The sequence below is a fragment of the Bufo bufo genome, chromosome 5 (genome assembly GCF_905171765.1).
Source record: "Bufo bufo chromosome 5, aBufBuf1.1, whole genome shotgun sequence".
Lineage (NCBI taxonomy): Eukaryota > Metazoa > Chordata > Amphibia > Anura > Bufonidae > Bufo > Bufo bufo.
In genome coordinates this window covers 173,363,464-173,390,593 of record NC_053393.1, presented here as the reverse complement: position 1 = coordinate 173,390,593, position 27,130 = coordinate 173,363,464, and the positions used below count along the sequence as shown (strand labels likewise).

At 40.1% G+C, this 27,130-nt stretch overlaps 1 protein-coding gene across 3 annotated transcripts in view; it reads right to left on the bottom strand.

The window, feature by feature from the left end:
• Positions 1–27,130, bottom strand: part of MTCL1 (microtubule crosslinking factor 1) — a 195,753-nt gene that overhangs the window by 13,954 nt on the left and 154,669 nt on the right. For all 3 annotated transcript variants that reach the window (XM_040432034.1, XM_040432035.1, XM_040432037.1), the window contains 3 exons: positions 8,097–8,336; positions 1,960–2,256; positions 20–48 (listed from right to left, as the gene is read on the bottom strand). In XM_040432034.1, coding sequence (XP_040287968.1) covers positions 20–48; positions 1,960–2,256; positions 8,097–8,336 — 566 coding nt within the window. The remainder of the gene's footprint in view (positions 1–19; positions 49–1,959; positions 2,257–8,096; positions 8,337–27,130) is intronic.

Below are 27,130 nucleotides of genomic sequence, written 5' to 3'. Positions count from 1 at the left end.
GTTTAGTAGTAATACTTACCTCTGTAATCCTCCTTTTTGTATATCTTCCTGAAATAATAAGCAACACTGTTATATGCTTATTTGTCAATGGTCATGCAACTGTCATATTAAACATGTTAAAGTTTCCAACAAAAGGAGAAAAGTATGGATTGCCCATCCACATGCTATATATACATTGATCTATCATTGCTTGTCAGAGTAATTAATAATATACAGCCCCATAATCTACGTACTGTACACAAGGCATTTGTATATGTTTTGATCAAAAAGCATAAGCCCAATCACCATGTCAAGGTTGCAGCACGGCACAATGTAGCGACCACAGACCCCACCAGCAAGTGGTGTGACCCAACAGTCCAACAGCACCCCTGCTATCAGACTAAGCCCAGTGTCAAGGGGTTTTATTCTTGCAGCAGGGGTGCTGTTGGACTGCTGGGTCTCGATGCCTGCGAGTGCTGTGTTTTTGCAGCACTGGTTGCCACATGGTGCTGTGCCAAACTGGAGTATGTCCCACTCGAAAGAGGCAATCTTGATGTGGTGAGTGGGCCTATGCACTCTAATCAAAATCTACATAGATTATGGATTGGTATACAACGAATTATGCTGAGAAGCAAAGTAAATTGTGCTGAGAAGCAACCCGATTAATGTGGATGTCCAATCCAAGTTTTCTCTTGTTTTTTGAAATGACAAAGTTTACTAAAGAATAGATTTTGAAAGAGTTAAACATTTTGCCTTATTATTCCATAAAAATTTACCCTGAGTTTTGGGGCTCAGTACAAATAGACACAGGACAAGAGTTATGACAAGGCAGAATAGGAAGGGGTTTAGAGGCAGCAGAGCATGATGTAGACTTACTCCTCATCATCTAGTACAAATTAAATGCAGACCTTTTATGTTTGAAGTGGAAGGTTAAATGGCTTTTTTTTAGGTGGTCATTTATGTGGTCAACTATAAGAAAAATGAAAAGCAACTGATGCATGTTTGCTATTCACGTTCCAAAAAGCTTCATCAATAAAGTTTTATATTTTCTTGACATCGCGCATAAAATTGCTGACAGTGAGTCTTTTGGAGGAAACACCCAAATTCCCATCTAGATAAGGTTTTGCTTCATTATTTTTAAATATGTCCCTGAAAATAAACAAGTATATATCAATAAGTACGTGGTTGATTTTGGTTAACTGTTTGTTTTAGGGAGAGGGAACAAAGATGTCAATGCTATATCTTGCAGCAGAATTCTGACATCCTGCCAATCAGATATGTGGACACTAGTATGGACAAAAGTTTGATACTTTGAAAGGCTTATTTCTAGAGAGTATTTTTTTAAAGAAATATGTTAAAAGTAAAAAACTAAATAATAATTAATAAAATCAACAGGACCCATTGCTATCCATCTTCTGGTCCAAGGCTAAACGCATAAGCCAATCACTGGCTGCAGAGGTGACCCACCTCAGCCAATTATCTATTGAATGGGCAGTCCAAGCTATTTCCTATCTGTGATATCTGGGACCAGGATGTAGAAAATAGTGGAGGTAGGAGCAGTGTCAGAATTGCGGGAGCTGGGAATCAGTTAGGAGTAGCACAGATTTTTGTATTTTTTTTTAATCCATTTCAATCCTGTGTTTTTTTAATTTAAAGGTTTACCAGGAAAAGTGATATTAGACTGATAATAATCACATATAACAAACTCAGTTCTAGAAAAACAAGACAACAGTACTAACTAGTTTATTTTAACACACAACAGATTCCAAGACTAAAAGACTATTAAATGAAGAAAATGTAAGGATTTACAAAAGCACAGTAAACAGATAAAAGTCATCACTGCAGAAGTGTACACAAATGAAGGCTGCAAAAACTCCAGTAAAAATCAAGGGGACTGACGCATTTCAATGAAGTATTGAGAGGTGAATCCATCTAAATTCTGTGACCAAAAATGAAGCAGCAAGAGAAAAGATGCATTACCTCAGTGGAGAACTTATCACGCTCCAGTTTGCGGGGCTGAGGCAAATCGGCCTCATCAGCAGAATCCAGAGAAAGTGCATCAAGGAAGAGGTTCTCAGAGCCAGAGCATCGGTCAGTCCCTTTTAACTTGGGAAGTAAGTGTTCTTCAAATGGCATTTCATCAGAATCAGAAAATGACCTGGCTGCACGTGACTGGGACCCAGGCAATGAGGCCGTGGATAAATAATGAGTGGCACCATCATCGTTTTGGTCAGCAAGGAAAAGATCTGCTTTTCGAGGACTCGATTCTTTTTGGAGCTGGAAATTGAGTATAAAAATAAATTTTATGATAAAATCATTGAATATTGCTTTTACAGAAGAATAGACAGACTCAATAATCTTACAATTACCCCATAAATACAGGAGTTTAGTAGTTCAAAGACTAACACTGTACACCAGGGGCATTGCCAGTGTCTGAAAAGATCCAGGACCCAATCCTCCTTGACTTCAAAGCTCAGAATGAGAAGGAATATAACTGAATAAAATATAGGTTTTACTGAATCTTTTCCCACAAAACTATTTCTCAATCTGCTCAGCTCCATCTGCTAGGTAAGATCCTGCCTGCTAATTACACTGCATTTTCATGGTGACAGGTTCCCTTTAAAGTTGTAGTCTGACTACTTAAAATTTCTAAAGTCTATGGGGCAGATTTATCATAGCCCGGTGGCGTAAGCTGGTCTATGATAACCAGATGTGCTGCGGTGCCTCGTCATAAATTAAGTGAAGCATCTGGCAGTCCTTGGGCCCATACAGATATCTATGCCAGCACATGGCTGGTGTTTATTTCAATATTCTTTTATGCCAGAAAACTGGTGTAAAATATCATAAATATGGTTGGGCAAGTGGTCCTGCCTCTTCCTCGTCCTCACCATGCAATTCCTTTTCAGGCTAGGTCTACTTGACGACATTTGTCGCGTGACAATTTTTATAATGGCAGTCTATGGTGTCGCACTGCAACATGCAACATGCTGCGACTGCAACGCAACAGTCGCAGAAAATCCATTCGAGATGGATTTTTCAGCGACTGTTGTGTCGCAGTCGCAGCATGTTGCAGTGCGACACCATAGACTGCCAATATAAAAATTGTTGCGTGACATTGGTGCAACAAAATGTTGCTCTACAAATGTTGCAGTGTAGTTGTGCCCTATCTGTCGCGCGACAAATGTCGTTGTGTAGACCTAGCCTTAGGCAAGTGGTGAGACCAATGGAGATACGCCACCACCAAAAAAATGTAAACATGCAGTTTTGAAAAAAATCTCAAAAATGCAATTTGCAACTTTTTCACTCCAGTTTTTTGAAGTATATAAATGATAAATCTGTCCCTATAAGGCTACTTTCACACTAGCGTTCAGAGAGGATCCGTCTGGTGTCTGCACAGACGGATCCTCTCCCATAATGAAGACTTTTGGATCCGTTCAGAACGGATCCCTCTGCATTATAGTTTAGAAAAAATTCTAAGTCTGAAAGTTGTTCAGACGGATCCGTCCAGACTTTACATTGAAAGTCAATGGGGGACAGATCCGTTTGAAAATTGAGCCATATTGTGTCAACGTCAAACGGATCTGTCCCCATTGACTTACATTGTAAGTCTGGACGGATCCGTTTGCCTCCGCACGGCCAGGCGGACACCCGAACGCTGCAAGCAGCGTTCGGGTGTCCGCCTGCTGAGCGGAGCGGAGGCTGAACGCTGCCAGACTGATGCATTCTGAGCGGATCCGCGTCCACTCAGAATGCATTAGGGCAGTACGGATGCGTTCGGGGCCGCTTGTGAGAGCCTTCAAACGGAGCTCACGAGCGGAGCCCCGACGCTAGTGTGAAAGTAGCTTAAGTTATAAAATTGTAGATACTAAAAACCTACGGCTGCACATAATCTTTCTTCTAAAGATATTACATACAATATAATGTTACATTTTGCTGGACTGAACCAATTAAAAACTAAGTACCATTTAATAACTTTGGAAAAGATGCAATTTAATTATACACATATTGTTAATCAAGACTTTAGTAGCCAAGACTGTGAATTTTGGTGATTTTTTCTCTTTCACTTTTCCATGTTATCTATATAAAATGCAGTTTTCTTTCTGGCCTATCACATTATCATCACAGGCATGATCACAATGAATGTAAACACTTTTGTATAGATAATACAGGATTCACAATAGGTGATGGTCACAACTTATCTACTCCCCCGTCCCGGACAATGACCTCTGCACAGTTCTCAGAGCATGCCCAAAATATTCTCCCTCTGAAACCAATGAACATCTCTTATCAACATGTTACATGTGGTTTCTTTAAAACATATCTTTAAATGCTGTTAACAGCAACTCATGAAATGGTGTGATAATAATCATATGTAGATGGATGAAGATTTATCAGTATCTGGTTTTAGTTAATAAAAAAAAAAGTACTTTAGGTGACACATTCCCTTTAAACAAAGTGCTATAACTATTATGTGATATTCAAGGGGTTATCCAATGACCTATACACTGTATATCAGCTGTGCTTCACTTGAATGGGGCTGAGATGCGCCTAGGCCGCGTGACCAATGGTTGTGACGTCACTGCCTTAGGTTATGCAGCAAGAAGGCTGTGATGCTCAGCGGAGTGGTGGACTCCCACCGATAAGATGCTGATGAGCTATCCAGAAGATAGGTCTTCAGGTAGAAATAGATGACCCCTTTAATAAACATGGGTGGCTCTGGATACTACGGCTGTAAGATTTCTTTTTTTTTTCAAAACCATCCCAAAGTGACACATTTTCCAAAATCAATCTAGCCTTCAGCTTAAAATATGAATTGAAAACTGCACCAAACTTTACTGTGATACTAGGGTCTAAATGCTATTCCAGGTCATGTTTAGCAAAGTGTAAGAAGGATTATTTGCAACTTGAATACCCTTTAGGGTTGAAAGCAGCCATGAACCATAACTAAAGTAAGGAAGGGTGTGTTATTAATGGAGAAAGTGCCCCTTATTTAGCAATATTAAAGTGTACCAGGTCAGACCTGTTTTGGCTATAAAATGCTTTACTGGCTGACATTTGCTTTGCTGTAAGCTGCTTTTTAGAAACCCCAGAGAACACAATGCCAAGATTGGTTAGGTGATTAATGCTTGAAAGGTATAAAAGTTTCCTACTCATGTAAGACTCAGCGACCTATATTCAGGAGAAGCCTGGCTATTCTCAAAGTGGTATCCCTGGAATAGGAAATGAAATACGAACTAAATAATCGCAATACAATAAAACAGTTTATAAAATGATGGTTTAATATATGTAAAATGGCTTGAAAATGTGAATGTATAGTACAGGGAGTGCAGAATTATTAGGCAAATGAGTATTTTGACCACATCATCCTCTTTATGCATGTTGTCTTACTCCAAGCTGTATAGGCTCGAAAGCCTACTACCAATTAAGCATATTAGGTGATGTGCATCTCTGTAATGAGAAGGGGTGTGGTCTAATGACATCAACACCCTATATTAGGTGTGCATAATTATTAGGCAACTTCCTTTCCTTTGGCAAAATGGGTCAAAAGAAGGACTTGACAGGCTCAGAAAAGTCAAATATAGTGAGATATCTTGCAGAGGGATGCAGCACTCTTAAAATTGCAAAGCTTCTGAAGCGTGATCATCGAACAATCAAGCGTTTCATTCAAAATAGTTAACAGGGTCGCAAGAAGCGTGTGGAAAAACCAAGGCGCAAAATAACTGCCCATGAACTGAGAAAAGTCAAGCGTGCAGCTGCCAAGATGCCACTTGCCACCAGTTTGGCCACATTTCAGAGCTGCAACATCACTGGAGTGCCCAAAAGCACAAGGTGTGCAATACTCAGAGACATGGCCAAGGTAAGAAAGGCTGAAAGACGACCACCACTGAACAAGACACACAAGCTGAAACGTCAAGACTGGGCCAAGAAATATCTCAAGACTGATTTTTCTAAGGTTTTATGGACTGATGAAATGAGAGTGAGTCTTGATGGGCCAGATGGATGGGCCCGTGGCTGGATTGGTAAAGGGCAGAGAGCTCCAGTCCGACTCAGACGCCAGCAAGGTGGAGGTGGAGTACTGGTTTGGGCTGGTATCATCAAAGATGAGCTTGTGGGGCCTTTTCGGGTTGAGGATGGAGTCAAGCTCAACTCCCAGTCCTACTGCCAGTTTCTGGAAGACACCTTCTTCAAGCAGTGGTACAGGAAGAAGTCTGCATCCTTCAAGAAAAACATGATTTTCATGCAGGACAATGCTCCATCACACGCGTCCAAGTACTCCACAGCGTGGCTGGCAAGAAAGGGTATAAAAGAAGAAAATCTAATGACATGGCCTCCTTGTTCACCTGATCTGAACCCCATTGAGAACCTGTGGTCCATCATCAAATGTGAGATTTACAAGGAGGGAAAACAGTACACCTCTCTGAACAGTGTCTGGGAGGCTGTGGTTGTTGCTGCACGCAATGTTGATGGTGAACAGATCAAAACACTGACAGAATCCATGGATGGCAGGCTTTTGAGTGTCCTTGCAAAGAAAGGTGGCTATATTGGTCACTGATTTGTTTTTGTTTTGTTTTTGAATGTCAGAAATGTATATTTGTGAATGTTGAGATGTTATATTGGTTTCACTGGTAAAAATAAATAATTGAAATGGGTATATATTTGTTTTTTGTTAAGTTGCCTAATAATTATGCACAGTAATAGTCACCTGCACACACAGATATCCCCCTAAAATAGCTAAAACTAAAAACAAACTAAAAACTACTTCCAAAAATATTCAGCTTTGATATTAATGAGTTTTTTGGGTTCATTGAGAACATGGTTGTTGTTCAATAATAAAATTAATCCACAAAAATACAACTTGCCTAATAATTCTGCACTCCCTGTATATGGTATCATGGCTTTAAAAAAACAATCTCCATGAACTTGAATGTACAGTATCAAAATAAGGAACTATACCTATCTGGAGGTACAGTACCAGTCAAAAATTTCAACACACCTTTTCATTCCATAGTTTTTATCTACAGTATAGATTTATACTGAAGACATGAAAATGATGAAGGAACACATATGGAATTAAGCAGGAAACAACTGTTAAATCAGAATATGTTTTATATTTTAAATTCTTCAAAGTAGCCCCCTTTTGCATTGAGGACAACTTTGCACACTCAGCATTCTCTCAATCAGCTTCATGAGGAAAGAATGCTTTTCAATTAAAAGGTATGCCATAATTTGTGACCTTTCTTGCCTTCATAATATTTTTGAGACCATCAGTTGTGTTGTGCAGAGGTAAGACTGGTACATAGCTCCATAGTGTTTAGCCCTATTATACTACTGTCCTAATACACATTATGGCAAAAACCATTCAACTAAGTAAAGAGAAAAGACAGTCCATCATTACTTCAAGACATGAAAGTCATCAATCTGGAAGATTTCTAGAACTTTAAAGGTATCCTCAAGTGCAATCATGAAAACCATCAAATGCTTTGTAGAAATGGCCTCTCATGAGGACCACCCCAGGAGGGGAAGACCAAGAATTAACTCTGCTTGCAGAGGATAAGTGCAGTAGTGTTACCATCCTTGGAAGCAACTACTGTACAAATGAACAGTTACACAAGTACTAAAGAATTTTACTGTTAGATTTTTAACATAACCTTTTTTTATTTCTCAAATTGTTCATTGAACTGTTAATAAAGACTTCGGTCCCATATCATTGAACAACTTAGATAGACTACGCTCAATTATTATGTTGATAACACTATGTTCAACCATTTAGGTTATACAATGTACTGAACTTGAATTGTAATACTTAGCAAGAAAATGAATGCTCTGTACACTATCCTTACTCTTGTTTTATTGTTATGACATTTTGCATTGTAATAAGTGTTCATACTTTTCTGAATTTAAGAAATGTACCTTGCAAAAACCTTTAATAAACAAATAATTTACTCAAATGAACAGTTACACAAATAGATGTACATATAAAACATTTATGAACCTACAAACTAATAACTGACTGGCACAATGTTACAATGCTTCTGCATAAGGTTTCACCGATTTCTTATGATTTTAGCATTATTTTAATAAACATACTTTTTGGCGTTATATTTATAGCACTCTACCTGTTCTATTCTTCTCAGGAGTTCTTTTCGTTGTTTCTCCCAATTGTGCCTTTCTCTGTCAACTCGATCCAGAAGCTCTGCTCTCTCCCGGTTCCAGTTCTTATCACCCTGTTGGACATGTCTACGGAGGTCCATCACCAACCTGTGGCTCTCAGCGAGCAGTTTCTTATACTCATCGCGTTCATGATTAAAGGATGTATTCTCAGTGGGGCTGAAATCTCCAGGCTTTCTTGTTTCAAACTGTATAAAGAAAATGAAATTAAAGCAGTGAACCCTATGCTGCAGAGGAATAACCTTCACTCATTATAAATAGTCAGAATGATCTTTATTAACAACCAGGAACTTAAAGGGGTTTTCAGGATATTTCTATTGATGACCTATCCTCAGGATAGGTCACCAATATCAGATCAGCCTTCTCTTCATTGCTTACCTGCTCGCTGTCAACATCGCCGCGGTGAACAGGTGTCATTACAAGAAGCCGTCCCATTCACTATACAAGTGTATAGGAAGGTGCCTTCCCATAGAAGTGAATTGGACGGTTTCTTGTAATTACACGTGCTCACCGCAGCAATGTCAACGGCGAGCAGGTAAACAACCAGCTTTCTTCAACAAGCTGATCGGCGGGGGTGTTGGGCCCCTGCCGACCCCTCCTGAGGATAGGTCATCACTAAAAATATCCTGGAAAACCCTTTTTATATAGCCACAGTAAACAAGTTGTCTCATGAAGAACACTGTTTTGAAACTAGCACCAAGATCTGAATACTATAGTAAAAATGGTGGCCCAGTGGTTAGCACTGGTGCCTTGCATTGCTGAAGTCCTAGATTCGAATCCAACCAAAGACAACATCTGCACGGTATGTTCTCCCCGTGCTTGCGTGGGTTTCCTTCCACATACTGATAGGGAATTAGATTGTGAGCTCCACTGGAGACAGCAACAGATGTCTGTAAAGCACAGTGCAATAAAAGTGAGTAAAATAAACAGCAAAAAGTTAAAATTTAGTATAGCCACTGAGTTAGGCTTCATGCACATGACTGTAGATATTTTGTGATCCACAAAATAAGGATGCTGGTTGTGCGCCTTCTGCAATTTTTTCACACCCATCAGTACAAATAGCTAATTTTTCTGCAACACAGATGGGAATAAGACACGTTCTATAATTTGTGGAGCGGCCACACAGATGCAGACAGCACATGGATGACATCTGTGTTCTATCTGCATTTTGTGCAGACCCACAGAAATTAATGGGTCCGCGTGCGATTCACAAAAAACACCAACCAAAACTATAGTCGCGTGTATGTAGCCCTATTATAAAATGTATCTGTACAGTGTCACCTGTTTGTTAATTTCCTTATTTCTCTGTCTATCTCAGTAACATCACTGAGGTGGACGCATGTGCTCATGTCTATCCTTTAACTGCCACCAGCAGAGACTTACTGAGGCTGCAGCAGAAAGGACATGCCCCCCTGAGAAAAGACACGCCGCAAAGCTGCCAGCTTGAAATACATCTAGTAGAGCAATGAATGGGAAAATCTTTCGATCCATGTGATTTATAGGGATGGTCTAGCTTTGTTAGAAAAAGATAGTCATGTACTACATGATTTCTGGTTTTCAGTTTTTACATTAATCATGGGATAAGCCCTTCAAGGAACTCACTCTATTGCAGATGATAAAAACTGCTACAATCCCAGCAACAAACAATAGTGCTCGGAATTATCGATGGGTTTCTAGTCTCTTAATTCTCAGCATCAATGTATTGTAAAGTCTCTATTTTCAATACAAAAGGTCTCGAGTTGATTTATGTAGAAATTAGTGGAGCCTGAAAAAAAATTGTAACATCCTGCTGTAAATTTACAGTGGGTGCTCACCGCCCTTGGACACGTGACAGAATTTTTGTGGTGGAGGCTACAGGCTAGAGACTGCTGGGCACCCCGATAAAATGAACAGCTTCTTCCTTTCTAGTTTCAAATACAAATAACTCAATTGGCCTCATTTATCAGCAAGAAAAACTTGCCCACAGTGAACCAATGATTTCCCAGGCTACGTTCACGTCTGTGTTGGAAGCTCTACCACTGCTTGGTGATGGTGGTGACTGAAACATGATGGGTGGTATGCTGTAGGGGAGGATGATGGGAGGATGCTGCAGGGTCTTGCACGGCTGATTTTTCACTACTTGCACACGGATGCGACATATCTTGCAGAAATTACACATAAATTAGTAGGTTACAACTCGGCGTCTCAGAAACACAGGCCTGCGAGCCTAGAAACTGCTTTTAATGTTTTGCAAATAAAGGACTGAAAGTGCAAGCACTTCATATAAAGTGAGTAGCAATGTTTCCTCACTCATACATGTAAGCTAAGAGCTATATACAACTGAATTGTATACTGCACATGGTAAAATTGAGAAATATGATATCATCTTATGAGCAGACGCAATGTCTGTCTCGGGAAACACCCAGACTTCTGTAAAACTAGTGATTTATAATCCAAACATCTCATTAGTGGCCAGCGTCTACTCTTTGCATTGAAAGATCTCGTTCCAGATATTGCAGTCATCCTACTAATCTTTCTTCCACACAGACATATTTCAACCTGTTCGTATGAAGTGGCTGCCAAGGGCAATTGTAAAATCCTGAATGCAGTGTCCTGATTACAAAATCACCTGCTGCTGGGAACAAACAACCTGTATACATCTGAAAAGTCCGATAAATACATGACGACAGTGCCCGAAAGCTGCAAGTACGCTTCTCACAACCAACTTCATGTCACCAAAGCAACCATACTGAATTCTGCAGAGTGCAAAAGAAAATACAGCATAAAACAAATGCAAATAGAACGATCTGCCCATTATTACTGATGACAACACAGTCCATCAACTCACAAGGAAATCATCAAAGAGCAACAGAATGATCCCACAGCATCCATGATAAGCTGCTCCTCCACTGCAAGGTTGCTGTTATCTCTGCTTGTGTTCCTGTTTACCTGACCCGTGCTTCTGTTTCTGGACTCCGCTACCTGTTTGATCCCTAACTGCTTGCTTCGACTCTCCTGTTGGCGACCCGGATTGCCTGGCCTGTACTTGTGCTGCTTGCCCAGGCCTATTGCTTGTTTGACTTCGTCTGTACCTCTGGTACCTTGCACTGGTACCCACTGGTTCTCCTGGACCAGCTATCTCGTGTGCCAATACTCCTCAAGAGGTAGCAACCTGGTGTTCCCCTCGGGAAAGTCTATCCCCACCATCTGGTGCACTGTGAACAACGCCCTTAGAGGAGGTTGGTCATGTGGCACAGTGGGTTCACACCCGCTGGTTCGTGACAGGGGGAGACGGCAGTAGAAAGTAAAGGCATAATCAGTGATACATTCTCACTTTTTGAGATGCCAAAAACCTCTTTAAACTCCAGACTACATTGTCAACAAATTGGGAAACTAAGATACAAGACCCCTGGATAGAGACAGCTAAAACCTTAGAATTCACATAGTTACAAGCTCGAGATTAGATGTAACTGTGTATAAGCTTTTTGAAAAGATTTATTCTCTAGCACAGTGCACTTTGGTTCGAAGTAGAGAAATGAGGTTAATCGCAATTGTAATCTCCATTTAATCTTGCTCTGTCTCACTAATCTTTCCCCTGTAGGCACATCCAAGCAGGCAGCCACATTTTTAGATGAGAAATGTTTTGTTTTTCAAGTCCTGACATATTCAGTTTTTTATTTGCTTAATCTCAGGAACATTTTGCAACCAGTAAACAGTCTGATGGACACCAAGAAGCTTCATTGGGAAGGCACTCTCTGAACAAGTGTGATGCAATGCTCCAGACTAAAAAAATTACATAGGAGCCACTGGCTCCAAAACGAAAAAGTTTAGGTAGTATACAAATTGGTATTTTTTAACTTAATATTCAATAGAAAAAAATTACTATACCACTAAAATTTTTATATAAAATCTTGTCCTAATGTAGCCGTCAGCATTGACAGATAAAAACTGTGTTACGAATCAGTGGCTGTGGAACTACTGTGCCAAAAACTTGGTTTGACGTTGGGCCAAAGCCTAAGGGCGTTATTCTGGTGCCTCCCTGGTATTCCCTGGGATGTAGACTTCGCTACGGGTTAGCGACCAGACTGCTACCTCCTGGGATGGACACTGAACAAACATATAGACTGGTGAGCACTGGACAGGCAAACAGAACAGCCGAAGCTGTTACTGAACATATAGCTGAGCTGATTAGCCCAAAACACACTTGGGTGCACACAAACAGAAAGAGGCATTAACCCTGCAAGACACACAAATGCACCCAAAAAGCAAAAAAGGCTTTTAACCCCTGCTATATTGAAAAGGGAAGGGATACAAACAGAATGGTACCATTACACCCACAAGAAACTGGCGCCATTATACACAGGGCAGTGGCACCAGCGAATGGCCATACTGAAAAATGTCCCTAAATCGCTCCCACTGACGTTGGTACGCTCAGAACAGTGGCACTTGTGACACCATGTAAAGATAGCTAATCTTTTGCCAGATTACTGCTGCTGTGAGGACAACATGTTAGTATAAGGCCCCTTTCACACGGGCCAGTATTCTGCACGGGAGCAATGCGTGAGATGAACACATTGCACCCGCACTGAATCCTGACCCATTTATTTCAATGGGCTGTGTACATGAGCGATGTTTTTCACGCATCACTTGTGCATTGCGTGAAAATCGCAGCATGTTCTATATTCTGTGTTTTTCACGCAACACAAGCCCCATAGAAATGAATGGGGCTGGGCATCCGCAAGCAAGTGCTGATGCAATGCGATTTTCACGGATGGTTGCTAAGAAGACGAGAGATGAGCGACGATCTTTAATACAGAATGCAAAGTCAAATGTCAATTGAGGGTTAAAAAATAATAAAAACATTACTTACCTCATCCACTTGATCGCGCAGCCGGGATCCTCTTCTTTGTTCTTCTTGGAAGACCTGCAAAAGGACTTTCGCTGACGTCGTCAGCAGGACCTAGTGAGCGCGATGACGTCAGCGAAGGTCCTTTTGCAGGTCCTTCAAGAAGAACAAAGAAGAGGATCCCGGCTGTGCGATAAAGTGGATGGGGTGAGTAAGATTTGACTTTGCATTCTGTATTAAAGAATGCTATTATTTTCCATTATAACCATGTTCGGGTTCGGGTCTGGGTAACACACGCGTGCAAAACACATTACACTTGTGCGGAAAAACAGAAGAACGCAACATTTTTCCCTGAACGCACCCGCATCCTATCCGGCCGTGTGAAAGAGGCCTAACAGTAGATTGCAGAATTGGAAAGAAAGCATGACAGCTCTACTGATCTCTTGATAGACCTAGATAAAAACCACAGAAGGGCACTGTACTTCAGTGCAATGTGCAATGCTCTAATTGAGTCATTCCATGAGGCACTCTCGGAGTAAATGGACTGATTGAGAAAGTCAAGCTAGGCTGCTTGCCGTCCAAACAAACAATGTAGTTAAAGGAAATGTGTCACCAACAATTTTATCTGCCAGTTAAAACCAGATAGTGAAACATATTGGGCCTCATCCAAACTTAACAGGAAAACTGTCTTAGTTGCCCATAGAAAACAATCAGAACTCACCTTTAATTTCTTAAAGTGTTCTGAAAAAAAATCAAAGGTGAGCTCTGATTGTTTGCTATGGGCAACTAAAACAGTTTTCCTGTTAACAGCTTTGATAAATGAGGCCCATTGTTTTGCTAATCTGTCTTTATTTTCTGATTACAGATTTATTTATTCTATTCAATTATGAGGGCTGCCATCTTGCTTGAGCTGTTCTTAAAGGGGTTGTCCAGGATTAGAAAAAGATGACTGCTTTCTTTCAAAAACAGCACCACGGGTTGTGTTTGGTATTGCAGCTCATCCCCATTCTACACAGCCAATTACTGAAAAGTAATTCCAGACACAGACGATAGAAAGGTTTGGTGCAGTTTCTGGAAGAAAACACCCTTTAACAATATTTAGAAAGCATTAAGAAAAAATGCTTTATGGCAGCCCCATCGGCCATAGACACAATGGTCAGGATAGAACCTCATTGACTTCTATGGGAGAATTTTCTAGGCATGCTCTGTGCAGAAGTGATTGCACAAGGAGAGTATAGATAAGCTACAATATCACAATTATGAATGGTGGATCTTGTCTTATCTATACACAGAAGTGATATTACAAGGAGAATTAGAATGATAAATAAGCAGGTAACTTCAGTAAAGTGATCTGTACAGACCAAGAAGTGGCACCTATTATTAGGCTTAGTGGCCATTGCGAAAACTGCAGGATTTTATGTTTTTTTGTTTAACCTCTTAAGGACACATGACGTACCGGTACGTCATGATGTCCTGGTACTTAAGGACACATGACGTACCGGTACGTCATGTGTTGTTCCGATCACTGCCGCCCGGCCGGCAGTGATCGGAACCCGGTGCCTGCTCAAATCATTGAGCAGGCACCTAGGCTAAATGCGCGGGGGGGTCCCGTGACCCCCCCATGTCGGCGATCGCGGCAAACCGCAGGTCAATTCAGACCTGCGGTTTGCTGCGATTTCTGCAGTTTCTGGTCCCCGCAGTCCCTGACCGCGGGGATCAGAAACTTTATATGCCTAAAAAAAAGTTTTATTCACCCCCCCCTGCACCCCCGAATGATTTTTATGGTGGCGGGAGGTGCAGGGGGAGGGTTGCGGGCGGTGGGCGGTGCGGCAGGCGGGATCGCGATCCCCCGCCCGCCTCCCCTTGAAAATTCATTGGTGTTCAGTGGGTATACCAGGGTGCCAGCACATTGCTGGCACCCTGGTATAAACGGCTGACATCTGCGATGCGATGTCAGCCGTTTAACCCTTTCCATACAGCGGTCCGTACGGACCGCTGTATGGAAAAGGTTAACAGCGCAGGGAGCTCCCTCCCTCTCCCATCGGGGGGCTGCTGTGCCTTTGCAGCCCCCCGATGGAGAGGGAGAGAGCCCCCAGACAGCCCCCCGAGAGATCCCCTCCTTACCCTCCCCGTCTGCGAAGTTCTGAGCAGACGGGGAAGGTTCCCATGGCAACAGGACGCCTCTCAGGCGTCCTGCTGTCCATGGTGCTGAACAGATCTGTGCTGAAAGGCATAGATCTGTTCAGTGTAAGTAAAATACAGTGCAGTACAATATATATTGTTCTGTACTTTATTATACAGACATCAGACCCACTGGATCTTCAAGAACCAAGTGGGTCTGGGTCAAAAAAAAGTGAATAAAAGTGAAAAAAAAGTAAAAATCAAAAAACACATTTATCACTGATAAAAAATGAAAAAAATAAAATTCCCTACACATGTTTGGTATCGCCGCGTCCGTAACGACCTGATCTATAAAACGGTCATGTTACTTTACCCGAACGGTGAACACCATAAAAATAAAAAATAAAAAACTATGATGAAATTGAAATTTTGCCCACCTTACTTCCCAAAAAAGGTAATAAAAGTGATCAAAAAAGTCGCATGTACGCCAAAATTGTAACAATCAAACCGTCATCTCATCCCGCAAAAATCATACCCTACCCAAGATAATCGCCCAAAAACTGAAAAAACTATGGCTCTTAGACTATGGAGACACTAAAACATCATTTTTTTTGTTTCAAAAATGAAATCATTGTGTAAAACTTACATAAATAAAAAAAAAGTATACATATTAGGTATCGCCGCGTCCGTATCGCCCGGCTCTATAAAAATATCACATGATCTAACCCCTCAGATGACCACCGTAAAAAAATAAAAATAAAAACGGTGTAAAAAAAGCCATTTTTTGTCATCTTACGTCACAAAAAGTGTAATAGCAAGCAATCAAAAAGTCATATGCACCACAAAATAGATGCCAATCAAACCGTCATCTCATCCCGCAAAAAATGAGACCCTACTTAAGATAATCGCCCAAAAACTGAAAAAACTATGGCTCTTAGACTATGGAGACACTAAAACATTTTTTTGGTTTTAAAAATGAAATCATTGTGTAAAACTTACATAAATAAAAAAAATTGTATACATATTAGGTATCGCCGCGTCCGTGACAACCTGCTCTATAAAATTACCACATGATCTAACCTGTCAGATGAATGTTGTAAATAACAAAAAAAAAACGGTGCCAAAAAAGCTATTTCTTGTTACCTTGCCGCACAAAAAGTGTAATATAGAGCAACCAAAAATCATATGTACCCTAAACTAGTACCAACAAAACTGCCACCCTATCCCGTAGTTTCTAAAATGGGGTCACTTTTTTAGAGTTTCTACTCTAGGGGTGCATCAGGGGGGCTTCAAATGGGACATGGTGTAAAAAAAAACAGTCCAGCAAAACCTGCCTTCCAAAAACCATATGGTGTTCCTTTCCTTCTGCGCCCTGCCGTGTGCCCGTACAGCGGTTTACGACCACATATGGGGTGTTTCTGTAAACTACAGAATTAGGGCCATAAATAATGAGTTTTGTTTGGCTGTTAACCCTTGCTTTGTAACTGGAAAAAAAATATTAAAATGGAAAATCTGCCAAAAAAGTGAAATTTTGAAATTGTATCTCTATTTTCCATTAAATCTTGTGCAACACCTAAAGGGTTAACAAAGTTTGTAAAATCAGTTTTGAATACCTTGAGGGGTGTAGTTTCTTAGATGGGGTCACTTTTATGGAGTTTAAAATCTAGGGGTGCATCAGGGGGGCTTCAAATGGGACATGGTGCCAAAAAAACAGTCCAGCAAAATCAGCCCTCCAAAAACCAAACGGCGCACCTTTCACTCTACGCTCCGCTGTGTGCCCGTACAGTAGTTTACGGCCACATATTGGGTGTTTCTGTAAACAGCAGAGTCAGGGCAATAAAGATACAGTCTTGTTTGGCTGTTAACCCTTGCTTTGTTAGTGGAAAAAATGGGTTAAAATGGAAAATTAGGCAAAAAAATGAAATTCTCAAATTTCATTGCCATTTGCCAATAACTCTTGTGCAACACCTAAAGGGTTAACGACGTATGTAAAATCAGTTTTGAATACCTTGAGGGGTGTAGTTTCTTAGATGGGGTCACTTTTAGGGAGTTTCTCCTCTAGGGGTGCATCAGGGGGCTTCAAATGGGACATGGTGTAAATAAACCAGTCCATAAAAATCAGCCTTCCAAAAACCATACGGCGCACCTTTCCCTCTACGCCCCGCTGTGTGGCCGTACAGTAGTTTACGGCCACATAGTGGGTGTTTCTGTAAACGGCAGAGTCAGGGCAATAAAGATACAGTCTTGTTTGGCTGTTAACCCTTGGTTTGTTAGTGGAAAAAATGGGTTAAAATGAAAAATTAGACAAAAAAATGAAATTCTCAAATTTGCTCCCCATTTGCCAATAACTCTTGTGCAACACCTAAAGGGTTAACAACGTATGCAAAATCAGTTTTGAATACCTTGAGGGGTGTAGTTTCTTAGATGGGGTCATTTTTGGGTGGTTTCTATAATGTAAGCCTCGCAAAGTGACTTGAGACCTGAACTGGTCCCTAAAAATTGAGTTTTTGTAAATTTCTGAAAAATTTCAAGATTTGCTTCTAAACTTCTAAGCCTTATAACATCCCCAAAAAATAAAATATCATTACCAAAACAATTCAAACATGAAGTAGACATATGGGGAATGTAAAGTCATCACAATTTTTGGGGGTATTACTATGTATTACAGAAGTAGAGAAACTGAAACTTTGAAATTTGCAAATTTTTCAAAATTTTTGTTAAATTAGGTATTTTTTGGTGCAAAAAAAATAATTTTTTTGACTCCATTTTACCAGTGTCATGAAGTACAATATGTGACGAAAAAACAATCTCAGAACGGCCTGGATAAGTCAAAGCGTTTTAAAGTTATCAGCACTTAAAGGGACTCTGGTCAGATTTTCAAAAAATGGCCTGGTCCTAAGGTGTAAAAAGGCTGTGTCCTTAAGGGGTTAAATATAGATATAGATGTGGAAAATTAGAAGTAACATCACCAAACATCACCAAGGTCATTTTCTGGTGACACATTCCCTTTAAAGAGCCAATACAGGAAGTAGAATACATGGAGTAATTAAAAAAAAAACTAAAGAAAATCATCCATCCATTAGTAAAAAGAAACTTACATAGAATAGTCAAATACTGAATGTAAATATGTGATTTAAAAAAAAATTGGATGGTAGTGTAACTTTAAATACTTATAATAATTAATGGAATAATTAAAAAGGCTTAAAGGGGTTGTCTCATCATAGACAATGGGGGCATATCGCTAGGATATGCCCCCATTGTCTTATAGGTGCGGTTCCCACCGCTGGAACCCGTACCTATATTGAGAGTGCGCCCTATTTCACTTGCGGGGCTCCATTCTCGATATAGGTGCGGGTCCCAGCGGAGGGACCCACACCTATAAGACAATGGGGGCATATCCTAGCGATATGCCCCCATTGTCCATGATGAGACAACCCATTTAAGGGTCTATTGGAGGAAGAGATTATAAAATTTTTTGTATATTCTTTCAAATTAGAAAAATTATGATTGTATGTACAGTGTACAGCGATCAAACCATGAGCGTTTGATCATTTGTTTTCCGTGCAGCAGACAGATTGTTTAATTAGAAACTGCCAATCTTTAGCAGGGATTAACCACCTCCCGTCCGCCCATAGACTATAAACGTCCGGGAGGGGGATCTCTATTTCTGAACGGACGTTTTAAAACGGCCGTTCAGAAAGTGCAGCTGCACGCTTATCGTGCAGCTGCTGATCGAGTTGCCCGCTGTCAGTGACAGCAGGGCAACCCAGAGAGAAGGCAGGGACAGTGCCCAGGTGTTCCTGCCTTCTGGATCGCTATGCGCTTCCTGTTCCGGCCCGGCGGTCATGTGACCGCCGTGACCGGAGAGTGCAGGGGCTGTGTGAGGTCTTTCAGAGACCTCGATCAGCCCTGCTCTGAGGCTGTACAGCGCAGAATTATGCTGTACAGCCTCTCTGGGGGGTGCATTTCTTCTGTAACTGGGGCTACTATGTCAGCCCCAGTTACAGGAGAAATCAACAGTGAAAAAAAAATGAAAAAGTGAAGCAAATGTCCCCCAGAGGTCTTGTATGACCTTATGGGGGACGAAAAGTGTAAAATAAAAAATAAAAAAATAAAGGGTTGAAAAAATAAAATAGAAAAAAGGTTTCACATGTAAAAAAAAAAAAAAAATTCCCCAAGTAAGAAATAAAAAAAAAATGTTAAAAATAGAAAAAATAAAAAAAAGTAGACATATTAGGTATTGCCGCGTCCGTAAAAACCAGCTCTATAAAAATATCACATGAGCTAACCCCTCAGGTGAACACCGTAAAAAAAAACAAAAAAAAACTGTGTCAAAACAAGCAATTTTTGTCACCTTACATCACAAAAGGTGCAACACCAAGTGATCAAAAATGCGTATGTCCCACAAAATGGTACCAATAAAACAGTCACCTCATCCCGCAAAAAATGACATAAGAAAATCATACATAAGAAAATCTCTCAAAAAATAAAAAAACTATAGCTCTCAGAACATGGACACATTAAAACATAATTTTTTTGTTTCAAAAATGCTATTACTGTGTAAAACTTTAATAAATAAGAAAAAGTATACATATTAGGTATCGCCACGTCCGTAACAATCTGCTCTATAAAAATGTCACTTGACTGAACCCCTCAGGTGAACGCTGTAAAAATAAATAAATAGAAACTGTGCTAAAACAACCAATTTTTTGGTCACCTTGCCCCATAAAGTGTTATAATGAATCATCAAAAAATCATATGTACCCAAAAATAGTACCAATTAAACTGGTACCTTATCCCCTAGTTTCCAAAATGGGATCACTTCTTGGGAGTTTCTACTGTAAGGGTGTATCAGGGGGTTTCAAATGGGACATGACATCTAAAAAAAATTTGGAGTTCCTTTTCTTCTGTGCCCTGCCGTGTGCCCATACAGCAGTTTATGACCACATGTGGGGTGTTTCTGTAAACCGCAGAATCTGGGTAATAAATATTGAGTTTTGTTTGGCTGTTAACCATCGATGTGTTAAAGAAAAAAATTGATTAAAATGGAAAATCTGACAAAAAAGTGAAATTTAAAAATTTGATCTCCATTTTCCTTTAATTCTTGTGGAACGCCTAAAGGGTTAACAAAGTTTGTAAAATCGGTTTTGAATACCTTGAGGGGTGTGGTTTCTACAATGGGGTCATTTATGGGGGTATCCACTATGTAGGCCCCACAAAGTGACTTCAGACCTGAACTGGTCCTTAAAAAGTGGGTTTTTGGCAATTTTCTTAAAAATTGGAAGAATTGCTTCTAAACTTCTAAGCCTTCTAACGTCCTAAAAAAATAAAATTACATTTCCAAAATGATGCCAACATAAAGTAGACATATCGGGAATGTTAAGTAATAAATATTTTATGAGGTATCACTTTCTGTTTTAAAAGCAGAGAAATTGAAATTTAGAAAATTGTGAATTTTTCAAAATTTTTGGTAAATTTGGGATTTTTTCATAAATAAAGGTGAAATATTTTGACTCAAATTTATGACTATCATGAAGTACAATGTGTCACGAGAAAACAATCTCTGAATGACTTGGATAAGTAAAGTTATAAGTAAAGTCCAAAGTTATTACCACATAAAGTGAGATGTCAGTTTTGCAAAATTAGGCCTGGTCAGGAAGGGGGCAAATGGCCTAGATGGCAAGTGGTTAACATAGAAACATAGAATGTGTCGGCAGATAAGAACCATTTGGCCCATCTAGTCTGCCCAATATATCTGAATCCTATGAATAGTCCCTTGCCCTATCTTATATGAAGGATAGCCTTATGCCTATCCCATGCATGCTTAAACCCCTTCACTGTATTTGCAGCTACCACTTCTGCCGGAAGGCTATTCCATGCATCCACTACTCTCTCAGTAAAGTAATACTTCCTTATATTACTTTTAAACCTTTGCCCCTCTAATTTAAAACTGTGTCCTCTTGTGGTAGTTTTTCTTCTTTTAAATATGCTCTCCTCCTTTACCGAGTTGATTCCCTTTATGTATTTAAAAGTTTCTATCATATCCCCTCTGTCTCTTCTTTCTTCCAAGCTATACATATTAAGGTCCTTTAACCTTTCCTGGTAAGTTTTATCCTGCAATCCATGTACTAGTTTAGTAGCTCTTCTCTGAACTCTCTCTAGAGTATCTATATCCTTCTGGAGATATGGCCTCCAGTACTGCGCACAATACTCCAAGTGAGGTCTCACCAGTGTTCTGTACAGCGGCATAAGCACTTCACTCTTTCTACTGCTTATACCTCTCCCTATACATCCAAGCATTCTGCTGGCATTTCGTGCTGCTCTATTACATTGTCTTCCCACCTTTAAGTCTTCTGAAATAATTACTCCTAAATCCCTTTCCTCAGATACTGAGGTCAGGACTGTGTCAAATATTCTATATTCTGCCCTTGGGTTTTTACGCCCCAGGTGCATTATCTTTCACTTATCCACATTAAATTTCAGTTGCCAGAGTTCTGACCATTCTTCTAGTTTTCCTAAATCCTTTTCCATTTGGCGTTTCCCTCCAGGAACATCAACCCTGTTACATATCTTTGTGTCATCAGCAAAAAGACAAACCTTACCATCGAGGCCTTTTGCAATATCACTTATGAAGATATTAAACAAAATTGGTCCCAGTACAGATCCCTGTGGAACCCCACTGGTAACATGACCTTGTTTTGAATGTTCTCCATTGACTACAACCCTCTGCTGTCTGTCACTCAGCCACTGCCTAATCCACTCAACAATATGGGAGTCCATGCTCAATGACTGCAGTTTATTGATAAGTCTTCTATGTGGGACAGTGTCAAAAGCCTTACTAAAATCTAGATATGCGATGTCTACTGCACCTCCACCGTCTATTATTTTAGTCACCCAGTCAAAAAAATCTATAAGATTTGTTTGACATGATCTCCCTGAAGTAAACCCATGTTGTTTTTCATCTTGCAATCCATGGGATTTTAGATGTTCCACAATCCTATCCTTTAATAGGGTTTCCATTAATTTGCCTACTATTGATGTCAGACTCACTGGTCTATAGTTGCTCGATTCCTCCCTACTACCTTTCTTGTGAATGGGCACGACATTTGCCAATTTCCAATCTTCCGGGACGACTCCTGTTACTAATGATTGGTTAAATAAATCTGTTAACGGTTTTGCCAGCTCACCACTAAGCTCTTTTAATAATTTTGGGTGTATCTCATCAGGCCCCTGTGACTTATTTGTCTTCACTTTAGACAGCAAACTTACAACATCTTCCTTTGTAAAGATACATGCATCAAACGATTTCTTAGTCCTCCTTTCGTGGAGGTCCTTCTCCTTTTTCTTTTGTAATAACTGAACAGAAGTATTCATTAAGGCAGTCGGCTAGCCCTTTATTCTCTTCTACATACCTTCCGTCCTTTGTTTTTAATTTAGTTATTCCTTGTTTTAATTTCCTTTTTTCATTTATATATCTGAAGAATGTCTTATCCCCTTTTTCATAGACTGAGCTAGTTTTTCTTCTGCCTGCGCTTTAGAAGTTCTTATAACTTGCTTGGCCTCTTTCTGCCTAATCTTGTAGATTTCCTTATCTTCATTGCTCTGGTTTTTTTTATAATTACAAAATGCTAGCTTTTTATTTTTAATGATTTGGGCCACTTCTGCTGAGTACCACAGTGGTCTCTTCCTTTTTTTGCTTTTACTGACAAGTCTAATGCAATTTTCTGTTGCCTTCAATAATGCACCTTTTAAGTAGTCCCATTTCTCCTGGACTCCATGTAATCCGTTCCAGTCTGATAAGGACTCATTCATGACTAATTTCATTTTTGAAAAGTCTGTTTTTCTAAAATCTAAAACTTTTGTTTTTGTGTGGTGGGACTCTTTCACAGTTCTTATATTAAACCACACTGACTGGTGATCACTAGATCCCAAGGTTTCGCCTACAATGACATCATATACCGAATCCCCATTTGTGAATACCAAATCCAAAATGGCCTCCCTCCGGGTTGGCTCCTCAACCACTTGTTGTAGAGATAACCCCAGTAGAGAATTTAGAATATCTGTACTCCTGGTAGAACTTGCTATTTTGGTTTTCCAGTTTATATCTGGAAGATTGAAATCTCCCATAATGATAACTTCTCCTTTCATTGTCATTTTAGCTATTTCTTCAACTAGTAGATCATCTAGTTCTTTAACTTGACCAGGTGGTCTATATATCACACCTACACGAGTTACTGCATGGTTAGCAAACTGCAACGTAACCCAAACTGACTCTATGTTGGCCTCACCAACTTGTATTAGGTTAGATTTAATACTATCTTTCACATACAGGGCCACTCCTCCTCCTTTCTTGCCTTCTCTGTCTCTTCTGTATAAAGAGTACCTTGGTATGGTTATGTCCCAGTCATTTCTTTCATTAAACCATGTCTCCGTAACAGCCACTAAATCTACATTCTCAGATGCCATTATTGACCCAAGTTCATAGATTTTTTTTACCTAAACTGCGAGCATTTGTAGACAGGACTCTGAGCTTATCATTTCTTAACCTCTGTGCTTCTGACCTGTTCTGGCATTGTTTCGGGGGGCAATTGGACTCTTTTATTTTCACTCTTTTGCCCCCCCCTTCCTAGTTTAAATACTCTTTTGCAAATTCTTGGAGTTGTTCACTAAGTACATTTGTTCCTTTAAAAGAAAGATGCAAACCATCTTTTTTGTACAGTTCCTTTCTATTCCAAGTAGAGCTATCATGAGAAACAAAGCCAAATCCTTGCTCTTGACACCATTTACCAAGCCATATGTTGAACTCCTTTATGCGCCTCTGCCTATCATTCTGAACATTATGCACAGGCAGAACTTCAGAAAATGAAATGGTGGATGCAAAATCCTGTACGTCATTACCAAGTGTGATAAAAGATTTTTTCACCTCTGACACTTCATTGCAAGCCAGGTCATTTGTCCCTAGATGGACAAGAACATCCACGTCCCCTTCCTGCTTTGCTTGCTTAACAATATTAATAATACGTCTTCTATCTCTTCTAGCAGTAGCCCCAGGGAGACATCTCACAAAACCATTTTCTTTAAGCTCCACACTTCTTATGATTGAATCACCCAGCAACAGCTGCTTCCTTTGAGACTTCACTTTATCTTTTTTGTCCTTGGCTGCAGTCTTGCATACATTAGACATAGGAGTCGATGGTTTCACACCCTCTGTGCTTGAGTCCATATCCATGTTGTCCTTACATTCTGAGAGTGCTGCAAATGAATTATGGAGAACCACCGACTGTGGGACATGTCTTCTATCCACCACTCTAAGTTTTCCAGAACCTACAGTAACCCATCTGCCATTTCTGGGGGTCCTCTGTGGCAGTGCAGCAGTCCTAGCTGGAGTTTGTTTAACAGATAATTTAAATATTTCAGCTTTCAAAAATGCAATTTCCTGCTGCAGTAAGGAGAACTGTCTACAGATCTGACAGCATCCGAATCTCCAAAGAGTGGAACATGAAATAAATGCACAACAATTCCTGCACTGAACCAAGACTGCCATTTTAACCACCTCAGCCCCCAGTGCTTAAACACCCTGAAAGACCAGGCCACTTTTTACACTTCTGACCTACACTACTTTCACCGTTTATTGCTCGGTCATGCAACTTACCACCCAAATGAATTTTACCTCCTTTTCTTCTCACTAATAGAGCTTTCATTTGGTGGTATTTCATTGCTGCTGACATTTTTACTTTTTTTGTTATTAATCGAAATTTAACGATTTTTTTGCAAAAAAATGACATTTTTCACTTTCAGTTGTAAAATTTTGCAAAAAAAACGACATCCATATAGAAATTTTGCTCTAAATTTATAGTTCTACATGTCTTTGATAAAAAAAAAATGTTTGGGTAAAAAAAAAATGGTTTGGGTAAAAGTTATAGCGTTTACAAACTATGGTACAAAAATGTGAATTTCCGCTTTTTGAAGCAGCTCTGACTTTCTGAGCACCTGTCATGTTTCCTGAGGTTCTACAATGCCCAGACAGTACAAACACCCCACAAATGACCCCATTTCTGAAAGTAGACACCCTAAGGTATTCGCTGATGGGCATAGTGAGTTCATAGAACTTTTTATTTTTTGTCACAAGTTAGCGGAAAATGATGATTTTTTATTTTTTTTTTTTTTCTTACAAAGTCTCATATTCCACTAACTTGTGACAAAAAATAAAAAGTTCTATGAACTCACTATGCCCATCAGCGAATACCTTGGGGTCTCTTCTTTCCAAAATGGGGTCACTTGTGGGGTAGTTATACTGCCCTGGCATTCTAGGGGCCCAAATGTGTGGTAAGGAGTTTGAAATCAAATTCAGTAAAAAATGGCTGGTGAAATCCGAAAGGTGCTCTTTGGAATGTGGGCCCCTTTGCCCACCTAGGCTGCAAAAAAGTGTCACACATCTGGTATCCCCGTACTCAGGAGAAGTTGAGGAATGTGTTTTGGGGTGTCTTTTTACATATACCCATGCTGGGTGAGATAAATATCTTGGTCAAATGACAACTTTGTATAAAAAAATGGGAAAAGTTGTCTTTTGCCAAGATATTTCTCTCACCCAGCATGGGTATATATAAAATGACACCGCAAAACACATTCCCCACCTTCTCCTGAGTACGGAGATACCAGATGTGTGACACTTTTTTGCAGCCTAGGTGGGCAAAGGGGCCCATATTCCAAAGAGCACCTTTCGGATTTCACAGGTCATTTTTTACTGAATTTGATTTCAAACTCCTTACCACACATTTGGGCCCCTAGAATGCCAGGGCAGTATAACTACCCCACAAGTGACCCCATTTTGGAAAGAAGACACCCCAAGGTATTCCGTGAGGGGCATGGCGAGTTCCTAGAATTTTTTATTTTTTGTCACAAGTTAGTGGAAAATGATGATTTTTTTTTAATTTTTTTTTTTCATACAAAGTCTCATATTCCACAAACTTGTGACAAAAAATAAAAACTTCCATGAACTCACTATGCCCATCAGCGAATACCTTGGGGTCTCTTCTTTCCAAAATGGGGTCACTTGTGGGGTAGTTATACTGCCCTGGAATTCTAGGGGCCCAAATGTGTGGTAAGGAGTTTGAAATCAAATTCAGTAAAAAATGACCTGTGAAATCCGAAAGGTGCTCTTTGGAATATGGGCCCCTTTGCCCACCTAGGCTGCAAAAAAGTGTCACACATCTGGTATCTCTGTATTCAGGAGAAGTTGAGGAATGTGTTTTGGGGTGTCTTTTTACATATACCCATGCTGGGTGAGATAAATATCTTGGTCAAATGCCAACTTTGTATAAAAAAATGGGAAAAGTTGTCTTTTGCCAAGATATTTCTCTCACCCAGCATGGGTATATGTAAAATGACACCCCAAAACACATTCCCCAACTTCTCCCGATTACGGAGATACCAGATGTGTGACACTTTTTTGCAGCCTAGGTGGGCAAAGGGGCCCATATTCAAAAGAGCACCTTTCGGATTTCACAGGTCATTTTTTACAGAATTTGATTTCAAACTCCTTACCACACATTTGGGCCCCTAGAATGCCAGGGCAGTATAACTACCCCACAAGTGACCCCATTTTGGAAAGAAGAGACCCCAAGGTATTCGCTGATGGGCATAGTGAGTTCATGGAAGTTTTTATTTTTTGTCACAAGTTAGTGGAATATGAGACTTTGTATGAAAAAAAATAAAAAATAAAAAAATAAGCATTTTCCACTAACTTGTGACAAAAAATAAAAAATTCTAGGAACTCGCCATGCCCCTCACGGAATACCTTGGGGTGTCTTCTTTCCAAAATGGGGTCACTTGTGGGGTAGTTATACTGCCCTGGCATTTTCCAGGGGCCCTAATGTGTGGTAAGTAGGTAAATGACCTGTGAAATCCTAAAGGTGCTCTTTGGAATATGGGCCCCTTTGCCCACCTAGGCTGCAAAAAAGTGTCACACATGTGGTATCGCCGTATTCAGGAGAAGTTGGGGAATGTGTTTTGGGGTGTCATTTTACATATACCCTT